Below are 20,346 nucleotides of genomic sequence, written 5' to 3' on the forward strand. Positions count from 1 at the left end.
GCTTGTGCCAGCTGTGCCAGCTTGTGCCAGCTGATAAATAGAAGTCAAAAAGCTAGCGAAGACTGGCATCTAGTGGGGTAACCTGCAGTAGCATGTTGGAGTGCATGAAAAGATCAACTTTAACCTTATAAGTATCTGGGGAGGACGTGTGATGGGGGACACAAGACATGAAGATGTTGCTTTCATTTGCTGATAGTTTTACGGTGCTTTCTAGTTAAAGTCGGATTGTCATTACAAAGTCAATACAAAGAAAGAACTGTGTTGGAACACCACTACTACTGATAATAAGTATTCCTTCCTTCATTTTCTTTAATCTAATCTCTAATCCTTTTCAGGGTTGCAGGGGCCTGGAGCCTATAGCCCAGTATCTGCAGAAGACAGGGAAACCAGTCCATCACAGGACTAACACACATAGACAGACACTCCCACTCACATTCACACCTATGGGCAATTTAGAGTCTCCAGTCCAGCTGACTTGCATGTCTTTGGGATGTGTGAGCAAACAGGAGTGCCCAGAGGAACCCCACATAAACACAGGGAGAACTTGACAACTTCACACAGAGAGGACCAGGACTTAAACCTGGTCTCTTCTTGCTGTGAGGTGACCGTGCTAACCACCACTACTACTACAACTACTACTAATACCTGAGATTACAACTGACAGAATTTTGTGCGATTGCCACAGTAATGTGTAGCTCATGATTGTTTGTGTTTGTGATACTTATTTCCCCAAAGGTGAAATTCTGCAGCCTTAGAATCTCAAGCAGGGCCCTTCTAACCCTTCTGACTTTCAAACCTTCATCTAGGTTAAAGACTAAATTTTTTATGATCACTAGAATATTTATGACAAATTGAAACCATTTTGGTTAAGAATTTTTTTTTTTGTTTGTGATTGGAAAATGTAGGAAACAAGATTGGTTTGTAGGCATACATCAATAAAGTCTATCAAACTGGTGTTCCTGTTCATGTAACCTTTCATTTTAGTAAATATCATATATATCATATATATTCTGCTAATCAAAATACTAATCAAATGTATCAGCAGAGATGGGCAATATTTAAATTAAATATATTTGAAATATGTATTTTTTATTAATTTGCGTTTTTCTTTACTTTTATTTTGCATGAGTTAAAATTTAAATTTAATTTAATTTGTATCAAGATACATTTGGAATAGTAGTTGTTAAATTCAGATTTTCTACAATTATGGCCAAAGCACAGTGATGAATATGTTATCAGATACTAAATAAGATACTAAATCAGATACTAGATAAGTCACTGACTGCGTTTACATGCACAGAGAACTTTAGCCACCATCAGTAAAAAGTCCTAGTTTTTTTCATAACTGCTTTGTTTAGCCTTGACATAATTTATTGTAGACAATAATCAATATGTTTGTTAACTTTAAATTGTTGGCTGAGGGGGGACTAATTGAGGCCATCATAGTTCATTATATATTAGGCTGTGTTAATTAGATTTCTGACTTCAGTAATTGAGAATAGTGATTTTCTTTCATTCTTTTCCATTCGTTTCAGTTTTTCTCGGTATTGTTAATTTAAAAAAAGAAAAAAAAATTCACTTATTAAGTTGGGAAATGATGGAGTCTCTTGCAAGTGTGAGGAGGTTTTTGAAAGGGCATGTGTCACTGTGGCTGGGGGGGTGGCACAGTGTTACACACCATAACAAAAACCGTGTGATGTCAGAGACCGACCAATATCACTTCTTATAAGGCAAGCAAGGATACAAGGAAACTTTATATTACATACATATATTTTATTTTTATGCATCGATGACTGATATTTTCAAACAATTATGTTTGAAAATATCAGTGAGTCTGTTTTATTTTTATGTAATATATTACATATATTACATAAAAATAAAATACAAAAATAATCAAATAAAACAGACTCATAATTGTTTGAAAATATCAGTCAAAAACCTCCTCACATTTGCAAGAGACTCCATAATTTCCCAACTTAATAAGTGAAAAAAAAATTGTTTAAAAAAAATTAACTAACAATACCAAGAAAAACTGAAATGAATGGCATGTGTTTGAAAATATCAGTCATCAATGCATAACAGAGTGTAACTGCAAACAGAGAAAAATGTTATACATAGAATGAAAAACACTCAATACAAATAAAATACATCAATTCATTAAATTAATTGAAAATGATAGATACATTTATAGAGCAGATTTCTGTCAAATAAAATGGGTACTGTTAAATTCAGATTTCCTACAGCTTTGGATTTGGGCTTAACGTTGATACTCTGAATATGAGAGATCTGGTTAAGATGCCTATAGTTTACTCTCATATCAAACAGGTTACTGTGGCATGTAAACATCTTACTCCTTACATCTGTACAAACTCACATAGCGAGCGTTATGGGTCAATTAAACAAGTACAGATCCTGTACAGGCCCACAGTGCGTGTGTTGAATTCCACTAGCTGCCACGATCCATTAGAAAATGGACAGAGTTATTGACGGATAGATTTCTGTCCATTGGGTCAGAAATACAGCAGCCTAGCTTCACTCATAACGGTGCTACTTCATAGAAACAAGTTAAATGAACTTGAACACATTGTTTTATCACTCACATTGGGTTGAAAATAGGAAAGAATGTCTAGTTTCTTCTTTCTCGACATTTTCACAACACAACCTGTCAGCTCGGGCATTTAGCCCCAGCCTGGTCTCACGGCAGTTCGTGAAATAGTCACGAAATGTAATCTATTGATTTGTGTACATGGACACGATTTTTCCTTTTTTTTTCGTGACACTCAGAACGACTTTCAAACTAATGTATTTCAATTGGAAGTATCTTTCGTGCCTGCAGCACATTTTTTTTTCTGTCAGTCGGGACTCTGGAAGTAGTGTGACATTGAAATAAAATGGTGGCCGGGGTGGCGGATGGGTGTATACATACGTTTCGTGAGACCGTGTTGTTAGCCCATACATAGGCGAGAGGCCATCTCTTAGTCAAAGACGCCTGCTAGAGGCCATCTCACGGAGCGACATCTCACTAAGCGTTAAATGACTGACTGACTGACTGACTGACCTGAATTTGGCTTGTGATGCCCTCGGCTGCGCCGTGGGAGAAAACGCGGCGGGGAGCGGAACTTAGGCTGCTATTACTATTTGGGTCATCATTTATTTCCCCTGTATTCGAAATAACCTACCGCTCAGTCAAAGAGGGTAGCCGGTTATACTTTGCCAGACTGTTTTTTGTGTGAGCAGGACACTGCAGGTGGACAGGAATATTCTGTCAACTGGCTTATTCATGGCAACAGGGAAACTCAGTCGCAAGGTATCGCAGGTTCATGTTCACATTAACCCGATAAAGACCTCGTGGCCGATAGCTGTGCATTGAAACATAGCCACAAGCTCATATGTCCCATGCAGCATGACCCATCCCATGGATGTGGCAGCACAGACACCCGCACTTGAAACAGCCCTGTGCACCTGTCTATAAGGTGGAAAATCATTCAAATATTACAAGTATTATTTAAAATATTGGACATTATGCTGCAACCAACTGAGCATCATATGGATCCATCATATTTTCACCTATGTTTATTATTTAGATTTCTGACTTCACTAATTGAGAGTATAATGATTTGTTGTTAATTCGTCAAATTAATTTAATTTTTCATTTATTTTGGAATGCATTCTGTTGCTTTCTCTTTAACCAAAAATGTGTTTCATTGACCAAGTTTGGAAATGATGGAGCCTCTTGCAAGTGTGGGGAGGTTTTTGAAAGGGCATGTGTCATTGTGGTTACTATTATAGCTCGAGTTATGGCACACAGTGTTACATGCCATAACAAAAACCATGTGGTGTCAAAGACCGGACAATATCACTTCTCTGCTGTCATAAGGCAAGCAGCTACATATGAATGAGCAACTTGCCATACTGGAACTTTATATTACATACATATATTTTATTTGTATGTAATATATTACATGTATTACACAAAAATAAAACAGGCTCAGAATTGTTTGAAAATAACGGTCATCGATGCATAATGTAGTAACAGAGAAAATCTGAAATATTAGTATGTGAAACAAATTTAATACATAGAATGAAAAACATTTAAAACAAATAAAATACATCAATTCATTAAATTAATTGAAAATTATAGCTAAATCTATTAAGCATATTTCTGTCAAATAAAATAGGTCCTGTTGAATTCAGATTTCCTAAAACTATGGATTGGGGCTTTAAATTGATACTCTGATGACGATGTCGGGTTACTGGTTACTGTTGCATGTAAACATCTTACTCCTTTCATCTGTGCAAACTCACACAGTGAGTTTTATGGGTAGCTACATTTTGATGTCAATAAAAAAAAAGGTGGAAAACTATACAAATGTTTTTATATTATAAGTATAATTTCAATATTGCACAGCTTACAACCAACTGAGCATTGTATGAGAGGATTGGGAACACACCAAACTTCCTGGTTGGTGCAACCTGCCGTCATCAGGCTAGCTAGCAATGTAAGTTGGCTTCAGAAACCATGGAAGAGCAGCATTTTAGAGCGGCAATATTATATCAGCTTAATAGCTTACTCAGCCAAAATGTATTTAAATTCTAACAAAAATCAAACACATTCCACATAGACAAGTACCCAATGATTTCATTCGCAAAATAGCCAGCAATAATATGGTAATCACTAGAGCCATTGAGGCTACAATTTACATCAGCTAATCAATTCAATGCCCATATATAATGTAGACTCTGCTGAAGAATTTAAATGAATTAATAAAGTATTCACTTTGAGAAAACCCATTTTTTGAATAGCAATCTTATATGAGACAAATTTGCGGTCAGTGCTTCACTTTAGATGCCATCAGTATCAGTAAAAAGCCCTGATTTGTTTCACCTTGACATGATTTACTGTAGACAATAATCAATATGCTTGTAAACTGTGAATTGTTGGCACAGGTGGGACAAATTTAGGCCATCATAGTTCATCATATATTCAGCTATGTTAATATTTAGATTATTTAGACACATGCACACATGCACAGAATTTTCTTCACGGAATGTCTTGTAAAAAACAATCATTCCTTTATCATTGATTGAATTGGAAAGTGATGAAGTCTCCTGCAAGTGTGAGGAGGTTTTTGAAAGGGCATGTGTCATTGTGGGTTATGGGAGTAGCTGGTACAGCACAGTGTTACATGCCATAACAAAAACCATGCTCTGTCAAAGACATCAATACAATACAATACAATACAATACAAATGTATTATCCTGCCTTGGCAGGAAAATTGTTTTTGGAAAAAAGACATCACATCCATGTACATCACATCACAAAACAAAATTTCATAAAGCAAAACAAAAACATAAAAAAAAAAAGAAATTACTCCTCTGCTATCAATCATAAGACAAGCAAGGTGAGCAATTTGCAATACTGTAACGTTATATTACATAACAATAAAAATGAAACACTGACAATTTGAAAATACTAATCATCACTGCACACTGTAGTGTGACTGCGAACAGTAACTGAAACAAATTCAGTTTAAAGAATTAAAAAAAACTAAAACTCATTGCAAATAAAACACATCAATTAATTAAATGAATTGAAATTTAGTCTGTCAAATTGTGAAAATGTATTAAAAACCATGCAAACCACACCAATTAAAGTCACCAATCCCTGAAATTATGAGAAAATAAAGTGAGTTGTTAAATATTTCCTTGATAATCACACAATTCTTAGCAGACATTCAAAGAGTGGTTAGATTAATATTATTAATGAAATATTAGTTGATCCTATTTGAGCTCATAACAAAAACCTACAACCCCACTAAAATAATGTGTGAATGCTGACATTACAGGGAAACACACAAATATAGTCCATTAAAGACATTCTACTAAATGCAGATGTGCTGTAGCAACTTTACAGAACATATTTATTAGCAATTAAATAGCAAGTTGCTGCCAAGAAACAATGTGAATTCATCATTTCAAAACAAATGCTTAGAATGGTCATCCTACAGTATGTTGATTTTGAATGGAAGTCAAATGAAAGGCGCAATTGTTTCATTATGTTTTGCTAAGAAAAGCCTGTGGCAGCTACATACTGTAGCAGCTTAGGTTTTTGTAATGTCATGTATCACTGTGTATGGGATGGCCACTGTGATTCACACCATTACAAAAACCTCACAAGAGAGACAAAGGTATTTACAGGTGGAGGGTGCATGCCATTATAACCCTAAATTGGGCTTTAATTAATATGCAGTCAGTCAAACTATTATATTCCTTCTGATAAACTACAATTTTGACTACTCAACTGAATTAGTCCATGTGCTGTATGTATCATTTTGCCGTAGAATAAAGTCTGGATGTATAGTAGTTCTGAGGCTTGCTGTTTGGGATTGGATGATATTTTATATGACTGATACCACCACTACTACTACTATTACTACTATTATATTAAAGACTAAAGATGATTGAGGCTTTGCAGTCAGGACACCTAAACTTTGGAAAACTTTGCCTGAAAAAATACTTTCATCCAACTCTGTATCTTCTTTTAAGAGCCAACTGAAAAGATAATAATCATGTTTTTATGTTATGATTATTTTCTTGTTTTGTTTCCCATTCAAATAAGGCAGACGTCATGGCCCACATTTGTTTTACTGCACCTTGTAAAAGTTATAAAGTTTATTCTTATTCTTATTCTTATTCTTATTCTTATTCTTATTCTTATTTTTATTATTACCCTGCATTCACCTTAACATAGCTTGAGGCTTAAAAATCAGAAACAATATTGTTTAAGATAAAAGCATTGTGTTGATAGCCAGTGCACAGGGTGGAGTTTTTGTACAGGGTTGTATCACAGTGTACTATAACAGCCACAATGATACAGCCCATGACAAAAACTTACTTCCACTATGATGACGGTAATAAATTGCACTGACACTGAAAACAAGTGAATGAGTTAGAATGCTTCCCCAAGGAGTTTCTGTGTAGTTTCTCCAGACTGCTATTGGTTGGAAACCTTTTGTGTCCAAAAATGTCAACTTTTCTGGAATTGAGAAAAGCAAACCTGTTTTAAGATTGACAAACATGTATCATAAAACTATGAGGAATGTGGAATTATTTAATAGTATAGTTATTACTATTAATAATAATGCAAAATAAATACCTCTGCTGAGTAGAACAAAACTGTGTATATAGACAGAGTGAACTGACCATGCATCAGACAAAAGGTTTTTGTATGAGTGTATGTCACTGTGTATGGGGGGAACCACAGTGATATGTGCTATTACAAAAACCTCTGCTGAATTGCCACAAGCCTCTGTGCCTCATAATAAGGGAACATTATTCACAAAATCGATGTAGTGTAACTGCAGACAGAGAAAATCTGAAATGTCAGTAACTAAAAAAATGTATACATAGAATGAAAAACACACTCCAATTCATTACATTAATTTAAAATCATGGAAAATTGCTTTAACATGGTATTGTATTGTACCATTTTCAACCTTAAAAAACTTAAAAACTACAACAAATCAGAGGAAGATTGACTAACAGCTATGTGTTGAGGCTTTTTTGAATCAACAGAGATAATATATTTGAAATACTGAAGAACAAAAGTCCAAGGACTGATAAAACAAAACACCACACATAGCACTGTTAAGAATCACAGTTGATAAACCACCTCATGAGAAGCAATTAAAGCTTAAGTGGACCATAGTTACTCTTTGTACAATATTGGTGCACAATATAGGTGCAATAATTATTCATTATTTTAAATGTGTTAATACATCATGAATCTATTGTTACCTTAAATGAGTTAAAAATTATAATAGGGACTATCAAAACAGAAATAAAATAATGTGTATGAATTTTGGTCTTGTGGCTATCAACATCCTTACTGGTTAATATTTATGTAACAGACAGGAATCAATCTTGACCACAGCAGGCGCTTCTGCATCCTGTTAACAAACTGAAACCTCCGACTGAAACCTAGTTGACAGAGGCAGCAGCCAACGGTTCTGACACCAACACTGACAATTGATTTCTTATACAAAAGCAGTCTGGATAGACTATAACTATAATGCTGAAATTGTACATTTGTGCAGCTTGTGCAGAGGTACGCTAATTCTCATGGTGTTCTCCCATATCTCTCTCTCTCTCTCTCTCTGTCTCTCTCTCTCTCCTCACAGACAAATAGCCTTCAAACACAACTTTAAGATTGTATAAAAAAAATTTTTTTTTTCCAACTTATATGGATAGAAATCTTTGGGGGAAAAATAATATGTGAATGAAATGGGTTTGGCTATTTTCTTTTTCATACCTCCTTATGTAAGATATTGCACAGTAAAAATGCATTCCAAAAATATCCCCCCTTCTGTTTTCTTTACAAATCGCACCCTGATTATACCATTTCATATTGATATCACTTGCTTTGAAACTGGACTTAGTTTATGAGTTTATGATCGTTTTTGTACATAGTACTGGTGTGTGTGTGTGTGTGTGTGTGTGTGTGTGTGTGTGTGTGTGTGTGTGAGAGAGAGAGAGAGAGAGAATCTTAGGCAGGGCCCTTCTCACCTTCAAACCATCTAAACCAAATTCTTTACTATTACTATATTAATGGTAATTTAAATTATTGATTATGATTACAAAATGTTTTAAATGAGATTGGTTTTGTAGGCATACACTAATAAAAATGTATCTGACTATACAGTATGGTATTCCTGTTCATGTAGATGTATAGATATACTCACATTAAACTAATGCATTTCTATGTAAATGGAAAATAAACTTGAAACTTGAAGGTGTCAGGCTATCCAGCAGTCGTAGAGAAGTAGTAAAACCCGCACACTATAAACTCCATTCATACACATTTATTAGATTTTCAATACAACATGTCGATGTGACATGGATCTTCACCAGACCTGATGAAAATCTAATAAAGGTATATCAGTGGAGTTTATAGTCAGTCTACGAACTCTCAATTCCTGTCCATGTAACCTCAGATTTTATATCAGATCTATGTTCTGCTAATCAAATATATCAGTGGAGATGGCCAGTATTTTGATTAAATGTATCTGAAATATGTACTTTATTACTTTTGTGTATTTTGTAATTTGTATTTGGCATGATGATGTATTTGGCATGACACACACACACACACACACACACACACACACACACACACACATACAAATACAGAATTTTCTCCACTGAATGTCTTGTAAAAACTTTTTTTCACTCCTTTATCCAAGCAAAATCAACAGAAACAATCATTTGTTTCACTGACCAAATTGGAAAGTGATGTAGTCTCTTGCCAGTGTGGGGAGGTTTTTGAAAGGGCATGTGTCACTGTGGATTATACGGGGGCAGCACAGTGTTACATGCCATGACAAAAACCATGTGGTGTCAAAGACCGGACAGTATCACTTCTCTGCTGTCAATCAGGCAAACAATGCTACACATGAATGATTTGCAGTACTGGAACTTTATGTAAAATAAAAATAAAAATGAAATGGGCTCATAAATGTTGCAAAATACCAGTCATTAATGCACAATAACCATAATTCATAGAATGAAAAAAAAACCCTCATTGGAAGTAATTAATTGAAATATTATTTTAGTCAAATTGGGAAATTTTGAAATGTAAGATTGTATGATGTATGATAATGTATGATTTCAAAACCATGGAAACCACACAAATGAAGTCAACAATGCATGAAATGATGTATTTGAGATTAAGAAAATTAAATAAATTGTTAAATATTTTCTTGATAATCATACTATTCACTGCAGACATTGAAAGGGTACCTAGATTCATATTATTAATGAAATATTAATAGTGGACCATACTTCATGGTAGTCTAGCCCACAACAAAAACCTGCAACCCGAATGCTGACACTGTGCAGGGAAGCACACAAATATACACCAAAGTCATAAAGTCATTGAAAGACTTTTCTTTCAACATTGTCCTAAATACAGATGCACTGCAGCATCTCTACAGAGGGTATTTAACATCTAATTAGCAAGTTGCTGCAAAGAAACAATGTGAATTCATCATTTCAAAACAAATGCTTACAATGGTCATCCTATGTTGATTTTGAATGAAGTCAAATGAATGGAACAATTGTTTCAGCATGTTTTGCGAAGGAGAACCTGTGCAGCTACATACTGTAGCAGGTTAGGTTTTTGTAATGTCATGTATCACTGTGTATGGGATGGCCACTGTGATTCACACCATTACAAAAACCTCACAAGAGAGACAAAGGTCTTTACAGGGGGAGGGTGCATGTCAACACACATTACAACCCTACTAATTTGGGCCTTAATTAATATGCAGTCTGTCTATTATATTCCTTCTGATACAATTTGGACTACTAAACTGAATTAGTCCATGTGCTGTATGAATCATTTTGCCGTAGAATAAAGTCTGGATTTACAGTAGTTCTGAGTCTTGTTGTTTGGGATTGGATGATATTTTATATGACTATAGACTTGCTTTCAACTATAATTTTGTTTTTATGTTATGATTATTTTGTTGTATTTTTCCCATTTAAATTAGGCAGATGTCATTTGTCCACATTTGTTTTATTGCACCTTGTAAAAGTTATAGTTTATTATTATTATTATTATTATTATTACTATCATGCATTCACCCTAACATTTGTTAAGGTGAGTTTATGCGAGTTTGTGTTGATTAGCCAATGCGCAGGGTGGAGTTTTTGTACAGGGTTGTATCACAGTGCAGTATAGCAACAGCCACAATGATACAGCCCATGACAAAAACCTACTTCCACTATAATGATGGAATTAAACTGTACTGATACTGAAAACAAGTGAGTGAGTTAGAATGCTTCCCTCAAGGAGTTTCTGTGTAGTTTCTCCAGCCTGCTATTGGTTGGAAACCTTTTGTGTCCAAAAGTGTCAACTTTTCTGGAATTGAGAAAAGTAGACCTGTTTTAAGATTGACAAACATGTATGTTTAACTTAACTTACCCAGGGGGCTGTGACAGGACTTAATGAACTTAAAGGTCAATAACTAAAAACTAAAAAGAGTTGTGAGCTTTTCACACGACAATAGCAATAAATAGGTGATTGTGAAAGGTGAATTAATCATAAAACTACCAGAGAATGTGGAACAAAAATGGAATGTTGGAACATTTCATGATTTCATAGATTTATTACTCTAAAACAATTAATGTAAAATAAATACATCTGCTGAGTAGAAAAAACCTATGTGCATAGACAGAGTGAACTGACCATGCATCAGGCAAAGGTTTTTGTATGAGTGTATGTCACTGTGTATGACGGGAGCTACCCACAGTGATATGTGCTATTACAAAAACCTCTGCTGAATCGCCACAAGCCTCTGTGCCTCATAATTCGGGAACATATTCACAAAATCAGGCCATTTCTCTAATGATACAGAGATACAGAGGACTGATATCGAATGGCATAATGGCATAGTAAATTGCTTCAACATGGTATTGTATTGTACCATTTTCACCCTTAAAACATTTTAAACTAGAACAAATCAGAGGAACATTGACTAACAATTACTGGTACGACTTTATATTACGGTGCTGAAAGAACAGGGTAGCTGCCGGATATTGCAAGACGAATGCGAGTACCGTCAATAGAACTTGCAGAAGTTACCTGGTGGTTATTGCGCTTTAATAAGAGTTAGAGTTACATCTCCCAGGAGGTACCATTCAGTTTCTTTTATTATTATCAGTACCGACCTTATAATTATCAACTGCTACCCGGTCCTTACAGGACATTTGGATAATTTCCCAGTGAAGAACCTCAGAGGTAATCAGAGTTACAGCTATGCCTAACAGAAGGTGTCATGTAGTTATCAGTACCTATCCAGTCCTTACAGGAGATTAATGAGTTTTAAGAGAAGAATCCGTGTGGCTCTTTTTAAAACGTCAAATCATTTTTAGCTATTTCACTTATAACTACCATGTAACTTTACCAGGTGAGCACCATATACTAAAGCAAACCATTCCCAGTAGTTTCATAGTAACTACTCAGTCCTGACAGTACCTATCCAGTCCTTACAGTAGCCTTCCTATCCAGTCCTTACATGACATTAATGAGTTTTATGAGAAGAATCCATGTGGCTCTTTTTCAAAATGTCAACTTCACTTCAGTATACGGTGCTCAAAGGCCAAAATTACTGTACAATGTCTGGTAAACTGCTTGCAATAGTCCATCACCACAACATGGATCCTACGCGGGGGCTTTTTCCACAGGACATGGTAAGTTATCGTTGTAGGCATGACGTTACTGTGAAAATACTGGGGAAGGTTTGCTTTAGTATACGGTGCTCACCTGGTGACGTTACATAGCTGCAGTGAAATAACAGAAAATTATTTGACATTTTGAAAAAGAGCCACATGGATTTTTCTCATAAAACTCATTAATGTCATGTAAGGACTGGATAGGTAGGCTACTGTAAGGACTGGATAGATGCTATGATACTGGGATTGGTCACACATGGATTCTTCTTGTAAAACTCATTAATCTCCTATAAGGACTGGGTAGTTACTGTGAAACCACTGGGAATGGTTTGCTTTAGTATACGGTGCTCACCTGGTGAAGTTACATGGTAGTTACAGTGAAATAACTGAAAATGATTAGACAACACGGATTCTTCTCTTACTTATTAATCTCCTGTAAGGACTGGATAGGTACTGATAACTACATGACACCTTCTGTTAGGCATAGCTGTAACTCTGATTACCTCTGAGGTTCTTCACTGGGAAATTATCCAAATGTCCTGTAAGGACCGGGTAGCAGTTGATAATTATAAGGTCGGTACTGATGATAATAATAAAAGAAACTGAGTGATATCTCCTGGGAGATGTAACTGTAACTGTCTAACTCCGACTAATGCTCAATAACCACCAGGTAACTTCTGCAAGTTCTATTGACGGTACTCGCATTCGTCTTGCAATATCCAGCAGCTACCCTGTTCTTTCAGCACAGTAATATAAAGTCGTACCCAATTACTGTATGTGTTGAGACTTGTTTTGTGTCAGCAGAGATAATAGATTTTAAATACTGAAGAACAAAAATGGTAGTCACATGGTAGTGAAACAAACTGATAAAGTTGATAAACCACCTCATGAGAAGCAGCAAAACTTAAGTGGACCATAGTATATAGGATGGTGAAATATGTATTCATTATTTTAAATGTATTAATACGTATACAGTACATATATTAATACAATGTATTATAATAAATATATTGTTACCTTAAATGAGTTGTTAGAAAACTAGTATAGGAGTATCAAAAAAAGAAATAAAATGGCTATCATCCTTAACATCCTTACTGGTTAATATTTATGTAACAGACAGGAAACAATCTTGTTAACAGGTGCTTCCGCATCCTGTTAACAAACTGAAACCTCGGACTGAAACCTAGTTGACAGAGGCAGCAGCCAAAGGTTCTGACACCAACACTGAAAATGTATTTCTTATACAAAGGCAGGCTGGATAGACTATGTCTCAGTGAATTTGTATGTTTTCCTTAACATGATTAAATTGTGATAGAAAGGATTTATTTATACTTGGCAGCAACAGCTGGGCTGGTATTTTATGCTTATTTGTTTTTAATTTGTGTTGGCCTGTTTTGGCAGGTTATTTAAATATATAAGGTTTGTTAAATTACCATATGAATGAATTCTAAATATTACAGCTTTTGATTTGTGCTCTCAGGGCAAGTGGGGATGTCGACCATGAGGTAACACAACCTGACAGGGGTAAAGCACCATGAATAGACTAATCTGAGAAACCCAGAAGTTCTCGCGACACAAAGCGAGTCTTAGCGATTAAACACCGCTATATATTATTGTTGCAGTGAATAGTCACTGACAACAAACGTGAGGGCAGTGGTGGCCTAAAGGTTAGAGAAGCGAGCTTGTGACCGGAAGGCCGTCGGTTCAATCCCCCGGACCGGCAGGATAAATCTGGGTGGGGAAAGTGAAAAAGCAGTGCTTGCCCCTCCCTCATTACCACCACTGAGGTGCCCTTGAGCAAGGCCCTTAACCCCAACCGCTTCAGTGGCCAGCAGATCAGACTGTGGCTGTACTGGTCAGTTTCCAGGTGTGAATGTGCGTGAATGTGATGAGGGCGTTCCTGAAAAAGAGAGCATTGCTCTCAGTGAAACTCCCCTGAATAAATGAAGCTAAAAAAAACAAACGTGAGAAGGATTTTACAAGCAGAGATCCTGTATTGCTACACGGTTACCGGTTAAATCACCTAATTCCACTAACGTTACTTAAATACCACAATGTAACAATGTTACCCACCATTAAAGTTTGTAGGGCAGCAGACAACGTTATCAGGTTACTGTTTACAAATCCTGTTATTAACACAGGCGAGTTTGAAGCAAATTGTGGAATTTTAAATTTCACTTTTGTTTTATAATTGGAGACTCTGTGCTACTGGTCTGCGGTGCATCTTCAAATGACAGATATGATGTGATGTGCACAAGAGGCACTAGAGATCGATTTAGATCAATTTCAATACACTGACCAACTTTTTATTTTGTGATGGTGTCGGTGTAAACTTTTTTTTTTTTTTTATGCAAATGAGCCATGCCAATTAATGCCAATTAATTTCTATTTACATGCTGAGATGATGCTGTGGCTTAAAGTCCCCACCCTCTCAACCATGATTCGTGGATTTCAATGTCAACAGATTTCAGGTCAACACCCCCTCCACACATAATTTGGATAAGTTGCTACCAGACCCTTGATATTATATTATCAAGGGTCTGAGAGCGAGACTATGAATAGACCAACCCAACTCAATTAAAAGATTGGAGTGAGGTGGTTCCTCTTTCTACTCCCAAATCAGATCTGGTCCTTTACGATGACCATCCCTCCCCAGGCAAGAAAACAAAGGTTACTGCATTGTTAAAAGATCTGATGTATTCTGACAAAAATACACTAACCTCATTGACAACCACACTGGGACTCCTTCAGGAGTGCTTGTACGTACCTGACCATATCATTTGCCTGAACGGTGAAGTGCCCCAGCAGCTTATAGGTGCTCAGGTGGAGGGGTGGGGGTGTATGCGTGATTGGAGTAAGTAAAACTACATTGACTTTAAAAAAATCCACCTGTTAACACCAAAGTGCTGTGGTAGTACAGTGAGAATCACTGAACAAAATATTTAATTCATGCGCTGACTCAGTCACTACAGTTAGAAAACTGAGCTTCTTCCTGGTATGTGAATGTACCGTATTGCCTGTTGTACGAGTGCACACTGCATTTCCCTAATGCAGAGCTCTTGGGGCTCTGCGCAGCCTAAAGAGCGTATACTGTAATTCTCCTACGCACTGCACATTGCAAAAAGCAAACAAACCAACAACTACAGCTCTTTGTGCTCCCAAGCACCTAAAAAAGAGGTAGTTCAGGAAGAGCTGGAGATGGGAGTAAGGGAAGAGTTACATAGGAGATTCATGCCAACGCAACACAACGTTTTTTGAATGTTTTTCGGCTGTAGTGAAGATTTGCTCTAAATTCTGGCGTCAATATCGGTCTTTTCCACTCACTGTGTGATCGTTGGCTTCGAGGAGACTTGGATTATGCTTCAAGAGGTGTATGGAGTAATTTTATGGGTATTTTCTGTACTTTTTCTGTTCTTTTCGGAACTCTAAAGATAGATCCCTAACGTCAGTTGTTTTGGAGAACACTGCTATGAAGATGTGCTCGGTATTCATAGGTATTCAGACCCTTACTCAATAAAAAATAATTTAAAAAAAAGAAAAAAAAAAGAAGATGTGCTCGGAAGCTCCACATTTTTTTTAATGTACTAACAAACTAACCAAGAGTTTCAACTGACATGGGGGTGAGTAGATAATGACTGAAGACAAGTTAACACATCTAACTTGCAAAATTACTTTTTTCAGTTTTCAAAAGTTTTCAATTTTCAAAGTGAAGGTAAGCACTAACCAGCATGACGAACTGTTTAGCAAAGTACACTCTGTCAAGAATAATGTCTCACCATCAGTATTGTAACCTGGGAGAACAAACTTGGAGAAATACCAATACTAGAATGTGTCACTGCTTGTGATAATTATAGACTGCCAATCAACCAGTTTCATTTCTGTACATTTCTCATTTACTGTGTAATGTGGTTTAGGTTTGTATTGGTGTTCACAACATGTTCATAAGCCTTACCTGCCTTTGTCCCCGCCCAGTGAAAACCCTGGACTGGTAGTAAGGGAAAAAACAGACTGAACTTTGACAAGACGTTTTTTGGTAATGCAGTATTCATTCCGTCTCACACTTAGGATGCATTTCTTAAGCCCCCAAAGGTAACAACAGAACACAAAATTGCAACTGTTAATGCAGTGTTGCTGTACCACTGTGGAATTGTATAAGATACTTACACTGTGGTCTTGTTACCAACCTTTGTTGACCAAAGTTGACCTAGTTTCAGGATGTGCCTGATGTTCCTGCTACAAGGCCATTCATCTCCAAACGTCAATTGTTGCGTCAGCTATCAGGCATATGGAGACTTGCAGGAGCCATGTCTTGTCATTTTATCTGTCATGTACATAATGACCACTACATAAATCACAGGTCTCCCTCAGTTCGAGGAACAGACTAACACTGGCTGTGTTCATGTTGTTCCTCTCCAATGATGCATCATTAAATGTCTATCATCAGATCGACTCCTGTCTGTCCCTGTGCTCCAGTATCAATATCACCATACAACACCACAAACATATAAAACCAGTTACATGAGGATATACTTTATTATATTCTAATTGGGTGTACAACAATGTTAGCTAACTATAGCTTATTGTATCTGTATGTAATTCAAAGTTTTTATTGTCAATGGGACATGAGTAGCATGCTGTTGCTTAGATTTGGCTAACATTAACAGCTGATTTAAGCTATAGGTTATAGAGTTGAGACGTGAAGACATCGCTGTGGCTATTTCCAGGTTCCGGAAGCAAAAAACCCATTCATTTTTTTCGCATACACATATGTGACACGTCAAAAGTTGAATGACCTGAAATGCTACGGAATTATCCATTAGCTCAAATGAATAGCATCTGTATCTAAAAAAATGGCACCGATGGAAAAAAGGCTAGGGTACAAGGATGTGTACATATGCATGTTAGGAGGTAAGGAACTAATCCCAGAGAGAACTGTGCCATCGAAGTCCCCCAATTACAGAGCTCGCAACGTTGTCTTGCCATGTGGGACAAAGTATAAAGTATATCTAGAGCTAGTCATACAAGATAGACCATGTTATAACCATGGACTGTAAAGGGTTACAACGTTAAGACAAGAAGAACATGGTCCACTGTTTTGTACCCGGTTGCAGCTATCGGTCAGGAGTGCACAATAGTGGGGGTGTCCTGGTGGCTTAGTGGTCTAAGGCGGCGCATACCGTGTGGCTGCGACATCCTGGGTTCGGGTCCGGCACAGGACCTTTGTCACGTCATCCCTCTCTCTCTCTCTCTCTCTCTCTCCAAATCTTTCCTGTCTATCTCTACTGTAAAACTATCACAATAAAGGCAAAAAGCAAAAAAAAAAAAAAAAGGAGTGCACAATTGCACTTCATTCTACTTCTTTCCATCATCTCAGTCGACGAGAGCAGGCACTCATTAGGTACGTTTAATCAACGACTTATCAAAGCAGGTATCAGAGAACTGCTGGCTAGCTCGCTGGTGCGCAGCTGTCATCTCTATAGCAACATGATGCTATACTGACCGTTTCTTTACATTCTGCAAAAAACATGAATACGTTCTACAATTCTATGTCTGTGTGCTTACTAAATTGGAGTTGCAAGTTTGTTGTGCTATCATCATAGTAACGGCCTATAAGGGTTATGGATATTGTAGTGTTTGGTGCCGTTTGAAACACAGAAGCAAAAGAAACAAGCACAGATCTCGTACAGACCCACGGCGTGTGTGTTTCCAATCGATGCACTGAAGCACTGCGATGCGGTTCAATGACCTAATTCAACTAACGTTACTTAAATGCCATAAGATGACATCACCTAGTTTGTAGGGCAGCGAAGACGAGATACTGTCTACAAATCCCCGTTACTAACTGTGGAATGTTAAGTTTCACTTTTGTTTTCACACCTGGAGACTCTGTGGATTGAGTTCAATGCTGCTGGTCTGCTGTCTGTACATCTCCACATGACAGACATGACGTGATGCGCACATCAGGCATTAGAGATTGATTTAGATTAATTTCTGCACTAACCAACTTTTGATTTTGTGCCTCTGTATGGGAAACACTAGCCTGGTAAGACCATCCTGATCACGTGACCTCACATTCTGTTTCGCTCCACAGATCAGTCTGGACTTCCGGCCGCCCACATCGATTTCAGTGGGTGGGAGTACTTGCCTTGACAGACAAACTCCTTCAGCCAATCAGCGAATCCAAATTCAATTCCAGTCGGAAGAACGGCGAAAACGTCTTTTCCGCCGAGAAACTCTGCTAGTGCATACTCTTGTTCTTGTTTAATTGTTGTTATTGAGTCTATTTCTGCAATAACTGCGCTTATGGCTGTGTTTACTCTACTAACGTTAACGGTAACGCTCGTTGCTTCGGGAGACGCCATTACTGTTTTGCCAGCGGCGGCCTGTATTTCACGTCATCAACTATGACGCAGTCTCTGATTGGCCCAGTTACATCATCAACTACGACGCAGTCCCTGATTGGCCCGGTTACATTGTAATTTCAAGAAATCGACGTGGGCGGCGGGAAGTCCAGACTGATCCGTGGAGCGAAACAGAATGTGAGGTCACGTGATCAGGATGGTCTTACCAGGCTAGGGAAACACTGCATCTCACAGTCAAAGATGCCCTCTAGAGGCCATCTGACGAAGCGCATCATCTCACTAAGCGTTACCTGACTGACTGCCTGACTGCCTGACCAGAATTTGCCTCATGATGCTCTCGGCTGCAGCGTGGGAAAAACAGTGTGGTGGCTGGAGAATCTGCATCAAAAGCGCTTCCAGAACCAAACGTCTCAACTCTATATCATGTAGTTTATAGCTAACAGGTGGCCTGAGTTTGTGTTTTTCCCCAATTTATTTCACACTTTTACATGTCAGTATGGTTTATTGATGTTTGCAGAAATACGTCAGAAAGACCAGATAAAAGTTATCATCAGTTTGGGGTCATCTTTCCAGGCTTTGTCTGAGTATTGTACTAAATCATAGTGCAGTTAGAGAAGGATGCAATATGCATTTTTACACAGAAGATGGGAAACATGGAACTGCCTATTTCAAAGTTAACTTTAGTCTTTTACTCATATATTTCTTTATCTACTCATTCTCAGCTGTCAAGATATCATGTATACTAAGCAATGCTCTGAGCCAAAATTTCCAGTTTATGGCAGAAGAGCACTATTTTATTTCTGTGATACTGCTGTCTTTTGCAGCATATTTAACATGTTTCTTTATTGTTTAGCCTAGAGTGGCAATGATACATTAATTGAGCATGTTGGCATTGGAAATTGTATTGAAAATGTAACAAAATTGCAGCTGCAATAATTGTATTGCTATATTTGATCAGGGATCAGTCACATGTATTAATACTAATAAACATTTATCAATCCAATTTATCTTTTATGCAGAGGTTTTGGTTGTGTGAGCATACAGCAGCAAAAGAGGAAGTTTTCACCAACTCTGGGCAAACAAACATAATTTTATGTAACCCAGGTTACAGGAAATGGATATCTCAAGGGATGTGGGTAATAAACAGAATGTTAGGAAATGCTTTGTCAGTGAACTTGGATGCCTTTCTCTGTTTAAACTAATTTTGGTATTTGTATTAGAAGCAGGTCACAATATATCACTGTGACTACTACTTTGACTACTGGGGAAAAGGGACAACAGTCACCGTAACTTCTGGTAAGTAATAATGAAAAGATTTTGACAAGAAAACTCTATTATTATTTTTCCAATTTATATTTGATTTAATGTCCACATATTGCGCATTTTCCTTCAACTGGGTTGCAATCTACAGCAAACAACTGTAGACGGAGATGGAGATGAGAGCAAATCTTAGAAATATAGTGTATTGTATAGCTTTGATTAGATGATTCAAATATAAAAATATTTTTGCACTGAAGTACTATTCAAACCAATCACTGTGACTACGACGCGTACTTTGACTACTGGGGTAAAGGGACAACGGTGACTGTTACAACAGGTAAAAGGAGTTTTATTTTGTTTTCATATTTAAACTGTAATAATTTCATTATTTAATAGTAGAGTATTTGGACCTAAGTGGTGTCAATCAACGGCATCTTTTAGGTGCTCGTTTTTGTATGTTGCATATGTCAGAATATTACACTGTGTTACG

General features: G+C 37.0%; 1 protein-coding gene across 1 annotated transcript in view; it reads left to right on the forward strand.

Annotated features, from left to right (window-relative positions):
• Positions 1-20,346, forward strand: part of LOC144539543 (uncharacterized) — a 68,740-nt gene that overhangs the window by 33,299 nt on the left and 15,095 nt on the right. Inside the window, exons 3-4 of the mRNA XM_078284972.1 lie at positions 15,064-15,073; positions 19,823-19,892. Coding sequence (XP_078141098.1) covers positions 15,064-15,073; positions 19,823-19,892 — 80 coding nt within the window. The remainder of the gene's footprint in view (positions 1-15,063; positions 15,074-19,822; positions 19,893-20,346) is intronic.

This window comes from Centroberyx gerrardi, chromosome 7 (assembly GCF_048128805.1).
Source record: "Centroberyx gerrardi isolate f3 chromosome 7, fCenGer3.hap1.cur.20231027, whole genome shotgun sequence".
Lineage (NCBI taxonomy): Eukaryota > Metazoa > Chordata > Actinopteri > Beryciformes > Berycidae > Centroberyx > Centroberyx gerrardi.